Source organism: Rhea americana, unplaced genomic scaffold (genome assembly GCF_003343005.1).
Source record: "Rhea americana isolate MKP2758 unplaced genomic scaffold, rheAme1 scaffold_44, whole genome shotgun sequence".
Lineage (NCBI taxonomy): Eukaryota > Metazoa > Chordata > Aves > Rheiformes > Rheidae > Rhea > Rhea americana.
This window is the reverse complement of record NW_028186579.1, coordinates 3,659,888-3,684,677: the sequence shown is the minus strand read 5'-3', so window position 1 is coordinate 3,684,677 and position 24,790 is coordinate 3,659,888. Positions and strand designations below refer to the sequence as shown.

The 24,790-nt window shown below is 35.1% G+C and overlaps 1 protein-coding gene across 1 annotated transcript in view; it reads right to left on the bottom strand.

Annotated features, from left to right (window-relative positions):
- CAMKMT (calmodulin-lysine N-methyltransferase) overlaps positions 1 to 24,790 on the bottom strand; it is a 221,828-nt gene that overhangs the window by 196,252 nt on the left and 786 nt on the right. The window contains exons 2-4 of the mRNA XM_085315783.1: positions 24,112 to 24,163; positions 17,626 to 17,792; positions 7,680 to 7,744 (exon numbers count right to left, since the gene is read on the bottom strand). Of these exons, the coding sequence (XP_085171909.1) occupies positions 7,680 to 7,744; positions 17,626 to 17,792; positions 24,112 to 24,163 (284 nt within the window). The remainder of the gene's footprint in view (positions 1 to 7,679; positions 7,745 to 17,625; positions 17,793 to 24,111; positions 24,164 to 24,790) is intronic.

The following is a 24,790-nucleotide window of genomic DNA, read 5'->3' as shown; positions in this document are numbered from 1 at the left end:
AAGTCTGAAAAAACAAGATAAAGTTCAGCAAGGACAAGTACCAGGTATTACACTTGGGTAAGAATAATCAGTTATATAAATACACAATAGGGAATAACTGATCTCTTCTGAAGATGATCAAGATCTTACAGCAGGTCAAAAGCTCAACATGAGTCAACAAATTCTTGCTGCTGTAAAAGAGGAAAACACAATATTGGGATTACAGGCTGTAAAACACTCAAAATCACCTGCTTTACTCAGCATTACGAAAGTTTCAGCTGGACTATCGTGCCCAGTTTTGACAAACACTCTTCAAGAAAGATACAGACCAAATGGAAAGAGTCTAAAAAGATGTCAAGATTTAGAAAAAAAATACAAACAATCTAAGAAAGGGTGAAGGAATTTGGACTGCCTAACATAAGAAAGACAAGTTACAGGCAATGGCATGTGATGACTTCAAGTACCTGAAAAGCAGTAACAAAAGAAAATTTTGTAAACAATTGTCTTTACTCAGAGCTAATTAGCCAAATAATAATAAGCTTAAGCTAGATCAAAAAGGATTTACATTAGACATTAGGAAGTATTTTCTACCAGTAAGAAAAGTATATATGAAATCTCCATCACTAGAACCCATATATTCTGAACCTTTATTTTATGGRCTAGTCAGTCAAGTCTTTTACAAGTGGTTCACAGTCTTAAATAAAAAGCAAAAGGTCGAGCCTCCAATAATTAATACACAAATGTAGATTACACATACTCTTCAGATATTTTCCATTTACTAAGACACTTGTATCAGAGGCTCTCCTAATCCACCAGCTTTGCCAAAAAATAATTTCTAAAATACTGTATGTGCATCTATGTCTTTACATGTTACTGAAATTCTTTTTAAAAACTTTACAGAATCATAGAGTTTTAGTTAACTGAATTGAGACTCACTAGATTTAATGTGCCAAGCTAAGTACATGAGTATAGTTATCATATGGATTTTCATCTAATCGTTCCTATAAAGATAAATTTTCACTGTATTTTTCCAGTCAGAACTATCATCAGACAAAAAATTCCAAATGGATATGTTATTCAGTAAGGACTTAAGAGTTCTCATTTCCAGAAACTTTTTACTCAAAACAGTTCTATTTGAATCATATGAGAACTCTTAAGTTGAAAGTCAAATTGATTAAGTTGAAATCTTTCATTTCAGTGTTTTCAAAACAAGACACTTCATCCATTTGAAAATGATTTCTAAGTGTAATCATGAAGTGCAACTTTTAACAGGTTAACTAAAAACACTTGAAAAGAAAACAAAATAAAGCGCAAGGTATTCACACAATTCTAGTTGCATTTGTATGGGGGGAAAAAAAAAAAAAAAAGCAYGGGGACCATCCTTGCTATAATCATACCAAAGCCACTGACATGACTATATTACAATACAGAAAATTATCCAGTCTGACTTGTAAGTAAGATCCCATCAGCAGTTTTAGGTGGTGTTCAACAGAAGGTAGCCAGCCAAGGATGTGCCCCAAGTATAGCACTTCTTGGGCATGTTTTTCACCTAATGTCTACATTTTTAGGATAAGTAGCACTGAAAGCGTGGCTAAACATGACAGGTAAAAGGAACKGTAAAAACAAAAAGAAAAGAAAAAGATAGAAGTGCTATAGATGAATATTAAACTTGATTTCCAAACGAATCCCTGAAAGTTATATAAATTAAATATCCTCCAATTATAATCTATCTTACATTATCTCTCAGAATTACTTACCTAGGCAATATCTAGATTAGTCAACATTCTCCTTTGCAAGACTTTCTGAGACCAAGACTATTTTGATTAGATTCTCCCTATGCTCAAAAATCACACATCAAACATCACATTTGCAAAACTTCCTTTGTGGAAAGACAAAAAAAAAAAAAAAAAAAAAAAGACTAGGAAGAAAGTTATATAGTAAGATTAATGGAAATCACATGTAAATCCCACCCAAACTGCAACAACCTACTGCACATGAAGCTAAATTAAGGGAACTAATTTACAACTGTTTATTTTAATTACAGTCAAATTTGAAATATTTTAAGAGGAAACTCTACAATGCATTAGAAGATTAAGTTTAATTAATAACACAGGACATCTGAAGAGATGCATACCATTGTTATCCAACCCTATCTCAGTTTAAAAGGTGATTAAGATAACTTATCTCATATTAAAGTAAAAGTCATTCCTGAAATTAATTAAAATAATTCATATTCTTCTCCTTCTACCAGTATAATTAAAGATGTTATACCCTATCTTCAAATCCTTTACATTAATTTAAATTTAAAGATCCAACTCTAATTATAATTTATTTAGAATATATAGAATACTTTCAAAATGCTTCAGATTATAGAAGGTCAACACCAGTGAGTAAAGTCCAACTACCAAACCACGRTACTTAGATTCATATTTACGCCAATAATTTTTATAAAGATTAAGACAACCAATCCAATGCAACATGAAATACGCAAAAATTTAGCTAATACAAAGTCAGGATGCAAAGGTAAAAAACATCGCTTAAGGATACAGAAAAGTAATTGTAATTGCTTTAAYAGATTCATATATTCTTACTAAAAAGCTACCATTTGAATAGCCTAAACAAGTGAAACAAACTTCAAATTGACCAAAAAGAAAACAGGGTTTTCAGAAGAGCTCAGCTGGGCTTCTTCACCTTCTACTTCTCCAAGCTGGTGCCATGTTCAAGAGCATAAGCACTTCAAAGTTTGGAATGATTATGTTGGAATATATCATAAACCAAATTATTTTAGAGGGAAACAGACCTCTGATGACAGTTCTGGTTATTCTTTTCACATATAGGCTTCTGACAAACAAAAGACTTTAATTAGTGCAAAAACCAGAAAATACTTAAAATCACTGGCATTCCAAGAGAGAATGGTTTTATTCTGGCAGCAAGAATAATTTAAGAGTTACCTCCCTCCCTCCATATATTTATTTTCTGCTCCTTTCCACTATATTGCTGGTTATGTCAATGAAACTGCTTGGGATAATGCTTTAAGCTGAATCAGTGAAGTGAATTGGATGGGGGAAGGAAGGGAGGAAACAGCTGGTTTTTTAAAAAAACACTGATCATGAAATGTTTTATTTAAAAGAAAGCTGCACACTGAATAGTAAATTGTAGGTATCATAAATACGATATTTCATTCAAAACAACATGTATCGTTGCTATCTAAGCCCTTTTCCAGTCAATTTATTTTTCCTTGAAGACTTTTTCAAGAGGGTGTGAGATTCTGACGTGGTAAACAATATCAAACTGCCATGCAGATGGAATGAGAGAAGACTCCAAAGTCAGCGAATAGAGTTTCTTGAGGTTAGAATACCTAGTGAGGCATGGAAAGGCAGGAAGCCTATCCAAGTCAGTATGCTTTTCACCACAGAAATCAAGAAGTTTCTCCTTAAAAAAAAAAAAAACAAAATAAAACAAAAACAGAAAATGTCCCAGAGGAACAGAAGAACTTGAAATAAATTCATTTTGCTCCCTCGTTGCTTCTGAGTAACGAAACATGAAATGCAGGAGCAGYGTGCACCTCTGCTGCTGACAAAGGATGTCATCCTATGCTTTTCCCTAGGTAGCTTGATGGCATCTCCTTCCAGGCGTGATAAATCAGTAGCTGCCACGATCTCTCCATAGAGGAGCTCAGATATCTTTGAGTTACCCAGTGAGACCTATGAAGAAACAAGTAGGTCTCTGAACACAGCATCACATACTGATGCTGGCAAAGATGACACACCTCCTACTTCTGGTTATGTGACAGCAAGGAATAAAGGGGGAAGAAAACTATTGTGTTTTAAAGTAGATTATTTTTAATGGAATTCTAAATAAAATGGAAGTTTTGAGAAAAAGAAGTAACAGATTTACCAGATTTAAGTAAAATTAGTTTTAAAATGAATCTAATCTGAAAAAAAGGAGATGAAGACATGAAAAATAAAGAGGAAATTCATTTAGTATCATCCCTCAATATCTGATTCCAAAGAAAGATGTTGATTTAACAAGAAAAAGGATTTTTCTTCACTCTCATTATAACAAAAAATTACATTTTCAAAAAGAATTCTGATTTATCTAGCTCACTTATGTGAAAAACACATTTATAAAAATAAATTCTTCTAAGATAAAACTTATGTTTAGAAATTCCAATTTCTCAAAAAAAACCCATGCACTCAAATAAAAAACATTCAAAAAAAAGATGATGAGCAAGTGTTCTGCATAAAATCTGTACCCAGACACAATGTTTTCAGGAAACCGTGCAACATTTTCCAGCCATAAAAATACTTTCTCTTAATCAAAAAAATAACGCAAGTATGTAATTCTTTTTTGGACCTCAACATTGACCATCTGTTTTTATTGTCTTTCCTGCTTTTTAGCTCCGARTAACAAAGTTTTGAAGATTTCATACTGTATTTCCTTTCCATTCATAGAAGTAACAWGGCAATAACATTCCCATTCATGTCAGTTGCCTGATCAAATTATTCCATGTATTCTGGCAGACAAACAGTCTGAAATAGCTACTGCTGAAAAAAAAAAAAACAATCATCATTGGAATTTTCATACAAAATATCAATTAAAACCAAAGTAACCTACTCATCATTAGAACTGTAAGAATTCTGCTGAACTTCAAAGATAAAGCAGTAATGCTGTATTAAAAAACACATTGGTAGGAAGTTAATTTCCACTGCACTGTAAAAAACAAGGAACAGAATGTAAAGCTATCCCATGTATCTTGCTAAAACTGAAAGCTTAAGTCTTTGCAGAATCTACCTGCTAAGAGGAACAACAACTTTGGAGGATGTGTCTGGGTAGCTCCGTAACTGTAGCACCCTCTGCTGCTTTTTCAGTTCCAAAACATATAATTCTACACTCAATGAAGTAGAAAATAAAATTAATACACACTGAACACACTGTTTCAAGCAAGAAAATCGTTACATTATCAACTAATGCAATGCGAAGAAAATGATTTTGTTATTCCATATAGTAGATTTACAACTTTATTCTATAAAAGCAGTCTGAAATATGTTGCTTAAGTTTCTATGTTAATGACAGATACATATTCAATGCAAACCTCAAAACACTTCATATATYTTTGCTTTAAAATTTTGCTTTACACACACTGTAGCTTGTTTAGGCTTGTGGAAATTTGTAAGGAAGATTATAATTTGGCCCTTGATCATTTCACTCARGTATACACATAATCTGAAACGATTACTATAGGGAAACCATTACATAAGCATTTCAGTCATAACTGCTTTCTCCTACTAGTGAAAAGCAGAAGATTACATTTATGAAAGATCATTTTTGCAGAGCTTCCCTAGTTTTGGACAGTCTTTTGCAGAGCAAAATGTTTTCTGCAAGGAATGACATGGCATGTGGCTCCCCAAGCCTGCTGATGTTATGCCACAGTGCCACCACCAAAACCTTCTCTTGGGCTCCATTAGATGTTTTAAAGGAGCATCTTAAGAATAGAGATGGTCTTAGGATATACCATCTTTTTAACAGATGGCACACTCTTGTCTAAAATGAATGCACTGACTGTTCCGTTCATCTTGGTTGTCTTTTACCTGCCTCTACATAGATCTAGCAACTGAAGACCACAGCATTCAGCATTACATCCTTTTTGTGTGAAGAATTCATTTGCAGTTTCCGTGTGCAAACTGCTCCCACACAAAAGCTGAACAGAACACATCCCCCAACATTTTCACATGTTTATGGGACGTGAAAACCAATTCTGATTTGTGGCTTGAATTGTTTATGTCATTGTAGCAATCTTCCAAAAATATGTCAAAAGATGCATTTTCATTTAACAGATAGAATTTAAATACAAGTACCAAGTTTGAACAAAACTTTGTACAGAGGCTATTTCCAGAGTTAACACTTGGGAGCCTTGGGATACACCATTTACTGCTACAGCAGCGGCATTTTTGCCCTGAAGTCCTACTGGTATAAAGCAATACTTCTGTAAGCAGTCACCAGTATTCCTCAAAAGCTGCTTATTGATATTTTATATAATGCTGCCAGCTAGTGGCACATCTTGTACTGAGTTTATGTTTATTGGGAGGGTACAGAAAGTGGCATTAACTAGTATCTGCTCTATCATGCATCTTTTGATGGTGTAGGGTAATGTGGCTGTTTAAAGACTGTATGCAGAAAGGTCAAAAAAGGGAAACATGAAAACAAAGGAACGCTTCTGAAATAGCTTGGTTTAATACAAGATAGTTAGGAATATTACTGGAAGAGCCAAAAACAAATATAAATCTTATTGGAAACCAATGACTATGTTTAAAAAGGATGTAATATGCAACATGTCAGTTTTTACAAAATCTTATCTATACAACTATTTAATACACATAGTTCATAATCTAATCTAGTCTGTAGCAAAACATTAATCTTCCTTATAAATACTCAATGTGGCAGCCAAAACAAACACGTAGAACACTAAAATATTAAACTATTTATTATTATTATTAAAGCCTTAATGTCATTCATTTGGATAATTATATAGCCCTTAGATACTAGTTTCATTCTGAAATCCAAGAATAAATCTTCCTGTTAGGCAACAGTTCAARGATATATTTTGAAAAAATGTCTTTAATAAATTGACTTTTATAGTAATGAAATACCAATGTTTATTGAAACAGCTCTGGACTACAAAAGATTGGAGTCTTAGATGAAACTTTCAAATTTCAGACCTGGTTTTATGTCATAGCTTTGATAGGGAGGAAGAGATCCATGCACATTTCTTGCATATTTGGTAAACTTTGAGACCCCCAGCTTTACTCTTTAAGCTTTACTCTTTAACTCTGGTTATTTGAAAACAAACCAACCAACTTGAGAAGTATGGTAGAAATCATCAAACAACAATTACACATGTAACTATGAATATCTATCTATAAATGTAAATCATATAATAGTAACTAAATGTAAATTATATAATAGTAATTACTCATTACATCAAAAATATTTAATTATTTCTGCTGGGCTCAGACACTGAAGGTCCACTGAAGATTTATCTTCTCTTAGCTTAATGTGGCCAATAAGCAATGCTTAAGTAAGAGTACAAGACCAGGAAAAGTATATTGCCCCATTTGTTCTCCCAACATCCAGTAGCTACAAAACCATAAGTGATGGCTTTATGTTTAATAGCCCCAATGATTTTTTTTTCTACAAATATTTCCAGTTGTTTTTGAAACTCATGTGATCTCCTAGGATCCAAAACGTTCTGTGGCAAGGAAGTTCACAACTGGACTCTGTGCTTTCCTTTGTTCTTTTCTGATTTGAGCCTGCCCCCTCCAAGCTAAAAGTATCATTGAATACTTCCCCTGTACTTGCACTGTTTGTCAGATACCCACTGATAGCCACTGTCCRAGACAAATTAATGAGCTAAACTGATTTTTTTTTGTCCAACCCAATTCAGCTGCTCTGATGTTTCCACTACAGTCTCAGAATCAAAAATAATTAACCTACACTGGGAAGACTTGCAGGTGTATCCACACACAGAAATGTGCTACATAAAACAGTCTTAACACATAAAACACTACGATAGGTAAATGTACATATCTGATCACAGTAGTGTTGTTTTATATTAAAAAATACATTAAAAATAATATTTTATACTGACACAATTAGACTTCTACCAATACAGTACAGTATTTAAGTAAACAACGACTTACAGACATTCCCTGTGTTGTCAAAACTTGTAAGAATATCCTCAACATTTAAAACTCCATTGTGAAATCTAAAAGACAGGAAAACAATAATTTTACCACCATATAAATACACAAAATATGTCTTCTCTCTTCAGAAAAGAGGTTCATGGCACATGTTCATTTCTCTCAAACCCCTTCCACAGACGTGTAACAAACTAGTATTATTTTAGCCACTAGGGGGAAAAAAACGAGACAACTAATCATCAAAAATTCCATGACTGAAAAGTCATGAACASAGAGACTGTTGTTCTAAGAAATTTATACTTTATTTCTCAAAAATATTCCAAAAAGCAGAAATTCTTGCATCATTAAGGTAACCACATATAGTAAAGAAAATTTTGGAAAAGCAAGTTCTTTTAAGAGGAAAAGACTATGTTTTGAACAACTGTACAAACATTTCTATTTCCTCCCACAAAATCAGCAACGTTTCATTTAATTAATGTGAACAATGGAACTGATTGTGTTCAGTGAACTGTATTTTCTTTCGTTTTACATTAGCATAACTCAAGTGACAAACATTCAAAACTGGGGATAAATAATGAATTAATTGAATTTCACACACCAAATTTAAACTTTAAATCACAGTTAGCAAATTACTGACAGCTGCAAAAAGAACATGCATCAAAGTTCAATAAAAAAATTGTCTAAGAAGCTTCCTGGGTTCACGAATGTTGCAGATGTCAGGCTAGCTGTATTCACACACACACACACAAAAAAAAAAAAAAAGAAAAAGAAAAAGTTTTTAAGTATTCCAAGCTAACCTAGTCTCAAGACAAACAAAATCAAGAACTCTTATCCTTGGCTAATCATTAGATAACACAGTTGTTTCATGAATTAATTAAAATTTCTAAAAATTACTCAGCAAGACAGTAAAGTACAAAAACACAGTCTTTAATAATGCTAAAAATATGGCTTCTATAGTTGCTTGGGAACATACTAATTTGAAACATTTGAAAAAAGTGGAAGAAATCCAATAATTATAGCATTTACAAAATTAGTTCTCATTCTTTTCCTTCTTGAAGACAGACTGTTGCAATAATGACAAAATTTTTACTTTTTGCAAACATAAAAATATATACTTAGAGTGCAAAAGGTATTTATATTTTCTGCTAAGCATAAGCATTAAAAAAGAAACATTTAAATATTAATTTTTGAGAAGTTAAGTGTCAACAGCAACAAGGCTAGCTCTTAAAAAAAAGTGAAAATCAAATTGAAATGAGGTCAACAGGAATTGAAATGAGGGCATAAATAGGGTCAAGAAAATATATCAAAGATATTAAAAGCGACATTCAAATGGCTGTTAGAGCTTTTCTCCCATCTACATAAAAACAAACCAAAAATTCATTCCTTAACTGTACTAGAGGRTAAAAGCCTACAAAAATTTTGATATATCATCTGGACTAAAAATGCTTTTTCTTTTTCTGGCAARTTTGTTTTCAATCAGACTGGCCATCTCATGCAATTCAATTTGTTGCTGAATAGTCACCAGAGTTAACAAAAGGGAAATGACAGGAAAGTGGGTAAGATCAGTAGCCGTGGTCTGATCAGTTCTGCCAACCACAGCTGCTCTCCAAATTGTCCCTTGCTGACTCCTTAGCATCCTACTAGCTTTATTACCATGCACCCCTCTAGTATAGTTAGGGTCCCTTGAATGGCCGAAAATGTCTTCTCTCCAAATGAAAGAAAAATTGAGCGAGGGGAAGGGAAGAGATGCAGAGAAAGCAAAACTGGTATTTTGATCTTTGTACACACATAGATTAGTCCTGGGACAAGAAGTTATTTTATTTTTTTCTGATCTCTAGGTGCACAGAGTCCATATACAAAGGAAACTTATCATGCAAATTTCCAAGTGAAACAAAGATGAACGATTTAGCACTCCAATACCTGCAAGTTCAACCAAGTGCTATGAAGAAAGAAAAATGGAAAGAAGCAGGGTGTCCTGGTCTAGAAAAGAATACCATTTTACACAGCAGAGACAAAGCAGACAAAGACAAAAAGGAAAAATGATACAAACTTAGAAYTGGCCTTAAAATTATCACTCAATCAAATTTCAGGCTGTTTCCAAAATAAACATTTATAATTGGAGAAAAAGAAGTTGGTAGCTTTCAGTATCTCAGCTTCAAGAAAAAGCTAAGATTCCACAACAGATGTATGCCATACTTCTGTTGTTTTTGAGCTTTTCCTGAATTTTTATTAATGTTTTATTTAAGTCAGGGAAYGTTTTTTCCATCTACATTATTATTTTTGTTACACTCAACTTTTATTAAGGATCACTTCTCCCTCTGATTATGAAACATTCTGCCCATAATTAAAATCAATATACACAAAAATTTTTCAACACATTCTTACATTTATTATTCAATAGCCAGAAGTTCCTGGCCTCCAAAAGAATGCAACCCAAGATACAGTCTCTTGGTGGGCACAGGAGTTTTGCCACCCATTTCTGGCTAGCTACAGCATTTGAAGTCTCTGCCTCTACTTCTCTACCTCAGCATTCTCTCTTGCTCTCGCAAATATCATTAATAGCAAGCACTTAAATGAGTCATAATTTAATGATAAGAAGCATCCAGCTTTGCTATGAGGAACCTCCCCCTTCTTCTCAGTCTTCTAAACATCCACTCCACACTCATCCTGAAACTGCTTAGGGTGTAAATTTTCCAGATGCTTCCTTTTGCCTGATCGGTTTACRAACTCTTCACTGAATGAAAGCAGAGAGCAAGCTGCACCTCCTAGAAAGGAAGGAGTAATCAATAGTGAACTAGACAGCAAAACCACTCTCATTCACACAGAAAACACATCTCAGGTCTTTCAGATACTACCATTAGGGACTATTTTAGATTACTCCACATTAATAATGAATTTTCTGAAGCCAACCTGCATGACAGGAAAACACCTCTTCCTGCTGRTAGTTTTTTCTCCCTACATCAGACTAAAGACTAAGTACTTAAATAATTCCATCAGTAACCATTCAACATTCTGGGAACTCAATCAGGGGAGAAGAACTCGCCACAGCTTCTATTGTACTGACTGACAAGATTTATAATGGGGGACAGCAACATAGCAACAGCTCTGCTTGTGAAGGGGACAGCTCAGAGACACATTTCCAAACAGTAATAGCCACATGTTTTTCCATTCAGAGTTCTATTTGCAYAGCCTTGAGGCAAAACTGCACCAGCTACTTGTCAACTCTTTCCCATCACAAATATGACCTGCAGACTAAAAGTTACATGTATCTGTAAATTCTCTAACTCCAAATTGAGCAATACATATCACATCACTTAATCCCATGCTTAAAAGCCACAGCCTCTAKTTTGGGATCCACTGCTCTGCATGTATCTCTCCAGCAGTGCTGTAACTGCTGCTGCTTCACTATCCTATCCCATCAGCTGCTCCTCCATTACCTAGCCCAGAGAAAATAGTTCATCAGACAAACTGGCTCCAGATATATTCACTGCAGAACTGACCAATGGATTTCATCTTCCAATACATAGCTGCCATATACTACTCCTGAACCTAAACCCAACGCCTGCCCAACTGCCAATACACATCACATCTGGTTTCTGTGAAGGGCTTTCACAATCACGGCTTTCAATAGTGTATCTTATAAGCTGCCTATAAAGAGCGCGTAACTGTCAAGTGCACTGCATTATGGCTGTCAGGGAAAGGAATCGCAGGATTTGGTGGCTAAATCTCAGTTCCAAAATWCCTATAGATTTCTCCAGGCATCCCAAACACAGAGAAAAGCATTACCACTTTCAAACATGGCATGAATGTTGTACAGTTCAATCAAAGAAGTTAGAAGCTCCAATTGCTGAGATTAACAAAGAAAATACTTTAAAYCAGCATAAGGAAGCATCATGGAGGAAGTGGATCTCAGTTCAGCAAGATCAGTCTGATGTACAGTGTTCTTGTGATGATAAACCTTCAAGGTATAGTATGCAAAAACTGGTATGGCTGAGCCACTGACAGTTAYAGAAGACAACTCAATGAATAATCAACTAATTTAATTCATGCTTCTCTTGATACGAAACAAAACAAAATTCCTTACTGTGGACTATAAACAAGTTATCTTTGGATATATAAAAAAGTTACATAGAGAGGAGAACAGAACTATCTTTAAAATAAATTAACATTCTTCTCTCTCCAATTCAGGAAGTACAAGTGGCAGACTTTTACAAGTATTTATAAATATCTGTAGACAACAGAATAAAGATATTTCAGTAGTTCTCTATTAAAGTAGGCTTTTCATCAGTCTTTATGAAACAAAGTTCCTTCTCTTCTTTTGTATTATTCTTCACTTGAATAAGGGAAAATAATACAAATGCCTAAATACACATACTGAATTTAAATAAAGACTAAAAAATAATAAATTATTAATAATAAAATAATAAAATAAAATATATAATATATAACATATAATATAACATATAATAATATATAATAATAATAAAATAAAATAATTATAAATTAAGATTTAAAAAAAAAAATTAAGACAGACAAAGAAAAAAAACCGATGCCAATATACATAAATGAAACTACAGTATTTGGGGAAAATAAAAGGCAAGAAAAGGGTAAAACTGTTATTGCTATGGGTACTTTACAAAAAGGCTTGCTTCACCATCAATTTACCATCAATTGTCATTGCAGCCCAGTAAGAATCTCAGAATTATCTGCAAACTTTATATCTAATCCGATCAGATTTTTCTGGGCCAGAGTATAGCAAGACAAAATAAAATACTTTTTCATTCCAACTGAGCTCTCAATTTAATATGGTAAGATACTCAAACAATGGCTTGTCTACAAAATACAAGTCTTGGACAACATGACGGAATTGTCTTAGTTCAATCAACGAATAWAACAGGTGTCTTGCCAAACCACTTTTTATCTTTCCTCAAATAGGTTGGCCTATGACCAAGCTTTTGTGCTGCTTAATCCACACATTGTCCCTCAGTAAACAACAAATAGAAGAGAAAGATTATCATACTCTTACATAAAATTGGCCATAAAAAGTAGACAATATTCTTTGATAGCCACATCTCTTCATTCTGTATGTCTAAATCCATAAAGGTTGAGGAGGATTGGGTTAGAGATCTTTTAGGTAAGCCTGACATCCACAAATTGATGGGCCCTGATGGGATGCATGGAATGGACTACTGAGGGAGTYGGCAGATGTTGTTACTAGGCCACTCTCTACCATCTTTGAAAGATTGTGGAGAACTGGAGAGGTGTCTGAGGGCTGGAAGAAAGCTAATGTCACTCCAGCCTTCAAAAAGGGCAAGGAGGAGGACCCAGGAAACTACAGGCCAGTCAGCCTCACCTCCGTCCCTGGAAAGGTGATGGAACAGCTTGACTGTTATTAGTAGAAATATCCTATAGAAATGTTCAGTGGAATTCATCTCTAATTCATCTTCTAATGAATCACTTACCAAGGACAAATATCACACCTCTCATTTCTAAACCAAAGGTCTAGAATCATCAGATAAATTTATTTCTTATTTTTATCTGAAGGTTTGTATTCAGAATAAAGGCATAACATCCTTCAAAGAACGCTTAATACTCTTTAAACAGATTTAACCCTTCCCATAAGCTGCTATTGTTCTTTCCAGTTTTTCATTTTAGTATTTGTAGTACCAAATTACTGATCAATGGAAAACATTCTACCAGAAAAATAACTTATTTTTTTTCTCTAATTGCTTAAAACGAGCCTACCATTTAAAAGTGAATCCATAGCCTGAAAAAGAAAATTTAGAGATATTGATTACTTCCCCTCCCCCCCCCCAAAAAAAAAGAAAGGATAATTTTCCTGTATAAAAGACATACACAATGGCCACAGCAAGACTACATCTTCATGCTCTATAATCACTTCATTGATAAACCATTCAATATAAATTTAAATTTAAGAGCACATTCTTGACTAAATAGATGAATTTGGAAATGTAATGTTGTACATCTTTAAATGTAACAATATATTTTAAAATGGCTTTGTTTTCTATATATATTCCTAACACCAAGAAAATAAATACTTAACACGTGCACAATAATTGAACAGCAAACTGAAATATCCCCCAAATTAAAAAGAACTTAAACAAAACTAAGAGATAAACATAAAAACTTCATGAATAAAAATGAATAAAAATGTATTTCTAATGAACAAAGGACCTAGAAGGCCAGATAATGTGCAATGAAAGATGTCTTTTCTGCTAGAAACTTCAGTCAAAATGAGGTTTATATTTGTCACCGACAGATTACATTATTTTTGTTTAGTGTATCTCAACCTGAATGTGAAAACTGCACCAAGACTCCAGCTTGTACTGAGCACATCTGTCCAAATTCTGCATGTCAGACTGCCATAAACATGCAGCCTGATTCTCAATCTGGTTTCCTGGGGAAATTTAGGGATTTATTTCTYCAACAACATTAATTGCAAAGAACACTAAAGAGAAAGTTCATGTATGCAACCACACAATTCATACCATCAAGTCCAGGACATAGTGTAGGAACATCAATTCAGATACAAATCCAAATGAGTCTAGACTAATCAAGTGAGATTCTATATTGTAACACAAGAAATTTAATTTTGACAGAACTTTTCAGTGTTAACAAAAAAAAAAATCATACTCATCAGACACACATTTTCATATCCTGAAGTCATCAAGAAGAACCTTAGTACTGACAGCATGTTACACAAACTTCAAGAAACCACCTCCCATCACATACTGCGGATCTACATTTTACTAAGCACAGGAGACGTCACTGATTAACCACAGGGGAGATTTTGGGGGAATGTGGAATTCAATGTGGAATTTTAAAACAAGCCAATAATCTTCTTGCCTTAAGAATCTAATCAAAACAGCACACAAACACAGCTTAAGTATTTTAAGCTAAAGCTTGCCTTATACTGATTCTGGCTTCCTGTTCTGGAAGATTCACCATCAACAATGATTCTGCAATAAACTAGTGAGAGAGAAACATAACAAACTCTTTCTCCAAATGCGAATCCAATCTGAATTTGGYTAGAAAAACAGSAACTTATTAAATCAGCTGCTTTGARAAGTTCAGGGAAACATGCACATTACAGGTAGCTTCTATTCAAGCTTCTATTTGCTTGATAGACTGATCTCCAAGTCTCTCTAGTACAGTAATTCCAGCTAGGTCATAGCATATCTGAATATACAATTTGATAAGTTTTGATAGCTCTTGAACTGATACAGTTTGACCTTTAGACTTTTTGCCAAAAGCCACTAACAACCTTATGAACTTTCTRAAGTATTCAGCCTTGTCAAGATACTAGCTGACAACCCTTTTAACATCCAACATATGCAATGAGCTTTTCTGAGATGTTAATACAGGAGGAAAACATATGCAGATGAAAATTCAAAAGCACTTTTGTCAAGATTATAGCAGRGTCATGGAAACATTGTTTTCCCTGTCAAAAGAAAAGAAGGTTCTCTGACTCTAGTACAGATTTCTGGATTTATCTGACTGATGTTCTTGTTATAAAAATTGTTCAAATTAATGAAAAGGATGATAATTAGTATTTTGCCAATAGGAAGAGGAAAACAAAGAAAAGACTAACAGGTATACAGAGGAGCATCATGTTTCCAAGACAAGATCAGTTTCCAAAGATCCAGGAAGATTCAAGGTTTTTATCTATACTTCTAGACATASAAGATTCAGTAAGGAGAACTATTACTTTATGTACGTTGAACTGTAAATATTTAAGCTCTTAAGTAACTGCTTCTGCAAAAACAGGGAAGCAATCTTATTAAATTAAGACTTATGATCAAGTAGATTTTGTTACAGATATTTATACTTTGGCAAGGTACACAGGGAGTATTTTCTCCTGTCTTCTCTATCCTCCAATATTTTGAAATAAGAAGCATAGGCTAYCTATTGTCAGTAGGTCAATTGAGAGAGAAAACATTTTAAAAWTTATGTCTAACTGTTGGTAATTTCAGATCATTATTTCTAAAATTGTCACTATGATTATCATTTTTATAGAACATTAAGTATTTTCTGAAGAGCAACAAAATATGGGGAAAAAAATCCCCAGCAGGAGACACTCTCCCTACTGTCTTTCACATAGTTTCTGAAATCCAACGTGAGCCACCTGTAGCACACAAACAGTGTACATTTCTGTTAGCCAAGCTCAGAGGACCATAAAAGGTAAAAACAAAATTCTCAAACTCAGAATTCTATACAGTGATCATCAGTAATAAATTCATGTATAAACATGTTTGYTTGCAACCTACAATTTGAGCTGTGTCCTATCATCAAATGAAGCAATACCWTTAACCAAACAACAAATACTAAGTAAAAGGATGACATGGGAAGTGATGAGAACSTAAGTCCACAAATATTAACTCTGGGAGAAAACCCAGCCAGACACAGCTTTTAGTGTTATATTGCCAGCATAGGTGAACCTTAATCTGCCTCCTACCTTAAGACTCCTATCTGTAACTAGTAGACCAAGTAAACAACACTGACCATTGAAAATCATTGTAGTGAATTAAGGAGACTGAATGAAGAATTAAGGATTGCCATCAGACTTGCTCAACCTAAATCCTACCTACATTCCTTGCATTTCCTATTATGTGTCACTCTGAAGACCTAATGCCAGGGAATAGAGACACTGCACAAAGAGATTAGCTAGACTGTGATCATCTGGCTGAATCCCCAGGTTCCCTGACAGTTCACTGGAAAAGTCTGTATGCAGAAGAAATGCTGTATCTACTTTCATTACAAATAGGCAATATTTTCAAATGGAAAGTTTTCTTTTGACACTTTTCAGCATCAGTAAGTATAAGCATGGAAAAATGGAAAATTATAAAGCTTTAAGCAATTTGATATTTGGCTTTATACCCAGTTGCAAATTTAACACAATCCACATGTGGAGTGTATTTTTATAACCTTGCAAAATGTCACAGTTAATGGTGGTCACTTGTTTGTGTTAAATCTTAGTCTCTAAGAACAACTTCAATTTAAAGGTCCCAGTTAAATAAAAAATGCACTTTACAATTCCAGTGAGTCAGGCTCTCCAGAATATCCTCTACTGTGCACAGAACACAAAATCCTACACCCTCAGCAGGGCAAATGAGAGGCTGCAAAACAAGTATTAATTCAGGGATGCTTAAGTTACTGTTGCAATGAGACCTGTTGAGGCATGAATAASTTACAGATATGTTCAAAATTGCATAAGGAAAAGGAGACAAAACTGGAGAGAAGAAAAAAATCAGAGTAATGAATGGACAGAGCTATAAACTTTTCTGTATTGTTAAAGCTACTCAGAAATTATTAACAGTTCCTTTACAGTTGTTTTTGTTCTATTTTTTAATACAGATCTCTTATTTTAGCTGATCTARTATAAAACATATTTCTTTGTTAGGTACAAGCTCTGTCTGTAAGAAGAGGAATTTTTWAAAATTCTTTTCTTTTGCAAATTAACTTCCAAACTATTATTGAGTTTTATGAGAATTATTAAGAGAAAAATTGAATAAAATACAGATCATTACCAAAAAAAGCTTTAGAACAGCATGGGCAACATMATGTCATTAAAATGTTTTATTAAGATAACAAGTAAATTTGTTCAGTTTTATTACTTCCTATTTATATAAGGAGAAATTGAAAATCAAAACAGAAAACTATTAGAGACATTAAATAAATGCTCATATTTGCATTTCTTTATAGGTACRTACAATCATCCATATTTTCTTCCAAGTTCTGGCACTTCGGTGAAATGTACTGAAAAAAAATCAGATTAGCTGCTTACAAACAACTAAAAATAACATCTAAGAGTTTATTTGTAAACTATGCCCTAGTTGTATAAAACACTCAAAGAATGATTAACAAGTTTTATATTTGAATCCTCTATAAAATATTAGGAAGTACTTAAAACTTGAATGATGGTTACCTTAAGGACACACTATACTCAGGATAAAAGATGCTTTTATACTGAACCCAGGACCCAGTCTCCTCTTCAGTATTCCAGTCTTCTATTGAAAAGAGATTGAACGATGTAAACCTTCTTACAGACACTTGTTGGAGATGCACATCTTTCAAGTGCTTTTTCTTCAGAACCTTTGAAATGAAGAACAAATTAAACATTAATAACAAAACTTTCAAGAAAAGAAAAAAWACATAGGCTCATTTAACTGAAGAGGTAAGTCTGGAATCAACCATTATAGCTATGGTATTAGCTAATAGCTATGAATAACTAGTCCAAGTATGTCAGGCATGAAAAAAATAACAGTGGCATTGATAGTAGGGGTCAAGAGAATGGGTTATGAATTTATTGTCTCAGTAACTTTAGAGTAAATGTACTCTTGTTTACAACTAAAAAAAGGGCTTTTTTTAACTCATACTCCAGCAAACCCATGCTAAGATTATACAAGCTTTTTTCTTTTTCTTTTTTTTTTTTTTTAATCTTTTCTCATATCACCCCAAAGGCAGCTTTACAGACCAGACCAAGCAGTGAAGTGCCCTCACTGAGCAATTCCTGTCCCACTCACTCTCACTACAGGTACAAAAAAACAAAGGATATCTTCAGTAGGGTTTAAATGACTAAGCACCAAAATATGACCCTCAAGTGCCCGAGTGTTCTATTTTTGCCAGATAAGGTGCTTACTAGCTTGAAAGACTACTGCTGCACACATSCAGAACGGCTGTCAGACTTGCCTGAGCTGAGCAACTTGCCATCTATATCAGGCCCCAGATTGTTTCAGATTCCACAACTCGTCCCCTATCAGGCCTCTAAAAGGGGACTGATGCATTAGCCAATCTTTAAGTAAGCCCTAAACACTTTGAGGGCACTGAATTTAGCACTAGGACGTTGAAGAAGACAAGRAAGTGGCAGAGGCAGAGAATATAACCATTCACATTTTGTATAGAAGTCAAATGGTTAAAACACTTGCCCCAGAAAGGAAAAATGTGGGCCTAATGTCCCACTTAGACTGATGCGTTCAACCATGCTTCCCAGAAGAGGACTATCAACTCATTTGTACAGGGAAATCCAATAACCAACCCGTTCAAGCTGTATCATTTTACAGAATACAGTGAGCATTTCCATGCCAGAAAAAACCATCTATGTCTTATTCTTTAAGAAAGTGATGTGGAAGGAATGGARAGATGCCCTAGGTTTAAGTTCTTTCTCTCAACATTCAAAGGAAGAATACATTGCCATTACATTTTTTACCTCGAGGCAGATAAGCAGTCCACAATGACGAAAAAAAGATCAGAATATGAACTCAACACTTTAAGCAGATAGAGCTCTACATGGAATAGCCCTATAGAGCAGGAGAGTTCTACAATTTACAGTTTTTCCATTCCCAGTTTTTGCAAACTAGAGCTAAACCTGAAGTCAAATAAGTAGTAGCTCTTCAGAATTACAAATATTGAAATGGAAGTTTTGCATACTGGGTAYGTACAAAAAAATAACAGGCCAGTGTTTTCATTGCTACCCCCAACTTTTTTCAGTAGTTCTTTAACTGGAAATGTACTCAGATCTATCAGCCCTACAGTTTGGACACACAGCATTACAGCATGTTTAGAAATTCCACATAAGCGTGCAGAGCAATTACATTTGTTATGTATGCTGTCAGCTTCTCATMGACTGAGGGTCACTGTGTTTGGACCCATCTTCACTGGCAGATCTGAGCATATGAAGGTATAAGCATCTTTATCAAAGTATTAAAAATGACTTGTCCACACTATTGCTTCTACTTTTGTAAAAYATGGGAAAAACATAAACAGGAAGGAATTGGGAGAAAAGAATTAAAACATTAGCAGAATTAACACCTTCATGTCATAGTGATGTGCCTAGAAACAAAACAGACTATCTTGACAATGAAAAAAAGTCATAAATTTCAGATTTTTTTAAAAAAAAAATAGAACAGAGGTGAGGCATTACTAAGAGGAAAAGAATCCAGCAATGACAGCACTGTTTTCAGTTCTTTGCTCTACATTTTCTAGTCATTCTGTAAAATACATTTTCTGGATTAGCAGAAAATCCGAGCATTTGAGTTCTCAAAAGAACATTTCTCCATCAGTGTCAAACTAAAATCAGGAGGTTTAAGATCTAAAAATTACGAAAGCAAGTCAAGTCTTTTAAAAACTTAACTATAACTGAGAAGACAGAGCACAGAGGAAGARTATGTTGCATTATTTATATTTCACTCTTTACATACAGATGAAAGCTTTCTTTCTTAAGCCAGCTCCTAGAGGCATCAAAACATAGCACAAGCTGATAAACAGRTATCAGTTTTTTTCTGGCATGGAGATGCTCACTGTATTCTRTAAAATGATACAGCTTGAACRGGTTGRTTRTTGGATTTCCCTGTACAAATGAGTTGATAGTCCTCTTCTGGGAAGCATGGTTGAATGCACCAGAAGGTGACAAAACTATCTAAAATTGTAATAATGTTTTTAAAAGGTTGAAAGATAGTCTTCTCTACTTTCATGATGCCCTTCCAACGAACTTGAAACTTCCCAACTTCCTGCATGCTGCCATTCTAAATGAACATGCCCAAGRAACCTACACAACTAGTACGTAATACCAAAGCAAGGTTAAGGATTCTCAGCAGTATAGACAAAACTCTGGTTTGTGGTGATGGCAGAGAACTGTGGTGGGAAGTAATCACTACACACCACTGGTCTATAGYAGGGACTGCACCTCTTTCTCCTCTCTCATTAACTTAGTTCAAAGTTTCTCTGAATATYTTTCTCTCCAAAAATCCCAGAAGTCTTGTTTCACTTTGCTCGGTATCTTCTGTGCTTATTAAAAGGTCCTGCCTTCTGCACAAGATCGTTGTAGGAGCACAGAAGTTTTGAACTTGTGCACAGATCATACATACAAAATAGCTATAGGTTCTGTAACAAAAGATTGTCTCCCGACAACCCTGTGCCTTCAAAAACGGGGGGAGAGGAGGAAGAAAATTCTAATGCAAGCTCTAAAGTCTCACTTTTACCCTCCCAGCTTCCCCCTTCTCACATGTATGCTCTTTCATCTCTAACTTCACCTAGCAATGTAAAATTCTAAAACAGATTATTCTCTGTTTATCAGAATGATAAAGCAAACTAAATTAATCAGGATCAGAGGAACACACACATATATATGTATACAATTTAGGGGGGAGAAAACAAAAACAAAGAAAAACCCCATCCATTCCATCTACTCAATTAGCAAATAAAAGAAAATATGGAAAGGATGATGTCCAGAAGAGGAAAGATGATGTCCAGAAGAGAACTGCCTTTTAACTAACCAAAACAGGTCTGAAGGCTTAAACTTTGAAAAATTAAGCTATTACCACTGGCATATCATTTTACCTATCCCACAACTTTCTGCCTCTAGAATAGAGGCAAAAATACAGCCATTCATTATATATAGTTGTTTTTTTCCAGGTTTCAAATAAAACTTGCAGGCACGGTTTTAGCAAGATTAGCAAAATGCCAYGCTCACTATCCAATGTGATCTAGAGAGCGAGCTAACATGTCGTGCAGGCCACAATTTATTTCGTGCTGATCTACATCATGCACGTCGGTATCAAYCACTCTCCTCAAGCACAGAGATGCAGAGACTACAGTGCAGAGGTTCTTTGCATCAGCTCAGATCCAGCCGAGAGTACGTTCTCCAGCTCAATGCTGAGCCTGGAGCCATCGGCTGTATCTATACCAACTTCCCCACTGCTTCAGGACAACCCAAGCAGGCCAGCTATATGTAACGCAAACACAGGAACAATCATTCCTATTTTGTTTTGTACTTTGCTTTATGAATCTTGAAATTAAAATGAGGGTTGACCCATGCTTAGGCACTATGCCTTCTGACTCTAAAGTAATCCAAACCAATAATCCTGCCAATTCGCCTCAAGATCCACCACTGCCCATTGCACTGTATGAGTCGCTCCACAGATGAATGTACAGTACTTCAAAAACAGGAACAAGAAAAGCAACAGCTACCAGGTAGCAGGCTCTTTGAACAAGTTTGAGACCACAGCTCCCCAGGCTCATGAGATGCCAGTGAAACAAAGTAGTTGGCTGGATACAAGACTGGGCTTTTAGCCTAAGGTGAACTCAAGCTCTTAAAGCTCAAGAGAGTCAGGATGGGATAGGGTACATTTTGTAAAATTCATGAAAATAATCRTGTGACAGCTACCTCTTGGTTTGAGGTCAACAGAAAAGCAAATTTGCTCTCTTATGTGGTATTTCATTGAGTCGTGAGCAGCAGGTTGGTTATACCAACAATGCTGCATTTGTTAAATTAGATCATTCACCGCAAGATCTGTGATGTAAAACTGTCATCTGTGAAGTAAAATTCATCCTTCTTGAGGGATGTGTAAAGTATAATATTTTAAAACTCTGAATGCAAATGAGACAGTGATACGGGTAGGAAAGAAACACTTGATAAGATCTTTCTAGTATCTATGTGAGTAACTGCCAGGAGGTATTCAAGTGCCTGTAAAAGAAAAAAAGTGGACTTTGCTTAGTCTGGATCTCCCTCCCCAGTCCAGAAATATTAGAGATTTTTCCAGTATTGGTTACTGCAAAAATTTTCAAATAAATGTTCAGAAACTAGTAAAATTATCACTTACTATTGGATGAAAAGCTTCTCTAATGAGGCATTTCCATTTAAAATTTCAAGTATACTCAGCATGTCATTAATTAGAGCGTGAAAAAAACCCTCTCATCATTAAAACACACAGCATTAAAACAAATGCTTGAAAACATCAACTATTCTAGAAAGATTCTAGCGAAATATTACCACAGATCAACATCACAGGGCTCTGGATATTTATTCACTACATCAGGACCGTATTTTGGACTCCCGATAAAATCTAGAGACATTTGATCTGCTTTCGAGAAATACTTCAGGAGAAAGGCAGTCACTTGAAATTCACTGTCTTTCCTCCATCTCATTGGCTCAGTTGCGCTAAAAACCAAAAGCATTTATAACTGATGTTCTATACAACCCCATTCAATTAAGTGGCACTGACTAGAATGCAGTATTTTGCATTTGCAGGAAAAATTCTTCATAATTAACTATAGCATAATCATTAACCATACCATCAGTAGGACTGTATTTTTTAATAGCTTATTTACCAAATTGTTTTATTCACCTTCAAACTATTTACTAACTCAGATTAACAAAGACATGGAAAAAGATTTGCAGCACATGTGCCTTTTACAGAGATAGAAGCAGGAAGAGAAGAAAAACTTTATGAAAAGCTTTTCAGTTCAGCCAAAATAAAGCTAATGCCCTATCCCCATTTGGTATCTATTTTGCAGTTCTGGGAATAAAAGTAAATTAGTAGGTGATCATATAAAATTTCTAAGAGAAAGACTGTGAGAAGAAGAGCAAGAAGAAGGTAACAGCACAATATACTAAGCTTACAGATTTCAGGAAAGTTTTTATTAAACTTTCTRCAGGGAGCATGAATGGTGGGATCCAAATCTCTTCTTTTCTCCCACACAAGAGGCACATTATCAAACTTGGCATATACCTATTTCTCCACATTCCCCATTAAATACTATGGATCATGCCATCAGCTGTACAGTCTGAAGGAGTTCAAACACAACCTTACGCAATTTACTTCAGTCATTTACAATGCATACTACACATGTAACTTACTGTAGCATTTTGCTAGCAAAGAATATTTTCTGGGATTCTGACAAGCCAAATTTAAAAATATTGCCAAACTTCAAACTCAATACATACATAAAACATTTTACTGATAAAAAAATACATATGCAAAACTCCAGTTCTTTATGCCAGCTTCATAGGATACCTGATAAAAGGGCTTTTTTCTTAATTAAATAAGCTAGCACGCACTCAAGCTTCCTTACCATAGCGAATCAATTTGCGTATGCATTGAGTAAAAGCAAATTCAATATATAAACACAGCAGAGAACTGACTTCAAGTAAGGGGTTATTATAAGCAGTATGAAAAGCATTTTTAAAAGCCCTGTTAGAAATGCTTCAACAGTGCTCCTTTATAGGAGGATATAAAGGAAGGTTGATGCCTTCTTCCAATCCATAGATATATCTGAGCATCACTGTAGTAAAGAGTGCAAAACTGATTTTTACTTTAGATGTACCACTAAGATTACATCGATCCTTGTTCACTGTACCATACACAATTGACAGAAAAATTGAAGAATATGAAAAATAGGGAAACTGCAGAGGAAAAAGTCACAGATGCAGTYTGAAGAAACAGGAGTCTTCTCCCCAGATACCTACAAACACACCCCTCCCACCTATTCCATTGCTCTGGACAGTTCCTTATGATTTTAAGAGACAGGGATACACCAAGGCTAGTATGTGGAAAACAAATAAAAGATAGTATTGTTGTGGAGTAGAGCCTGCATAGTTTACTAGAACAGAAATCTACAAAGCTGATATTCCTACCTGATTTAGCATATAATAAAACACAAGTTTGTCCAGCTGAACAGGAGTGGAACTTAATAACCAAAAAACACATCAAGAAAAGGGCAGCGTTACAACGATATAATGTAATAACGATGAAAGACCGTCTTTGCTGCAAGGGGAGTTTCTGGTTGTRGATCACCCCCCACTTCCCTGTGCTATGCGGGCGGGGGAGGGGGGAGGCAAAGACACTGATTAGGCAGACGCTAAAGAGCCCAACTCGAGCAACATCCGTATACGGCATCAAAACACAACCTAAAAAGCCCCAAGTAATGCCTGTTGGATTAAATGAGTCACACACCATTCTGCCTCCTCCCTCCCTGCTGCCATGAAAAGTATTTAGCAGACTGCTTTGGAGGTCTATTTCAGGCACACCTTAAAGACTTGGTGTATATATTGTACCTATCTATCTACCTATCTATATACACACACACAGAGATGTACATATATAAAAATACATATATAGATAATTTCCTCCCCCCCGCTCCTAGAAAGCGGACTGCAAAGCTCTCCGGGGCCAGGCTTTCCGCGAAGCCTCCCACCGCCGGCAGCGCTGCCCGCCCCGTCAGCGCAGCGCAGCGCCCGGCCCCTCGGCCGTTAGGAGCGTAACGGCCGCACAGGGCCGTTATCGCCTGCCCGAGCCGGGGGCGGGAACGCGCCC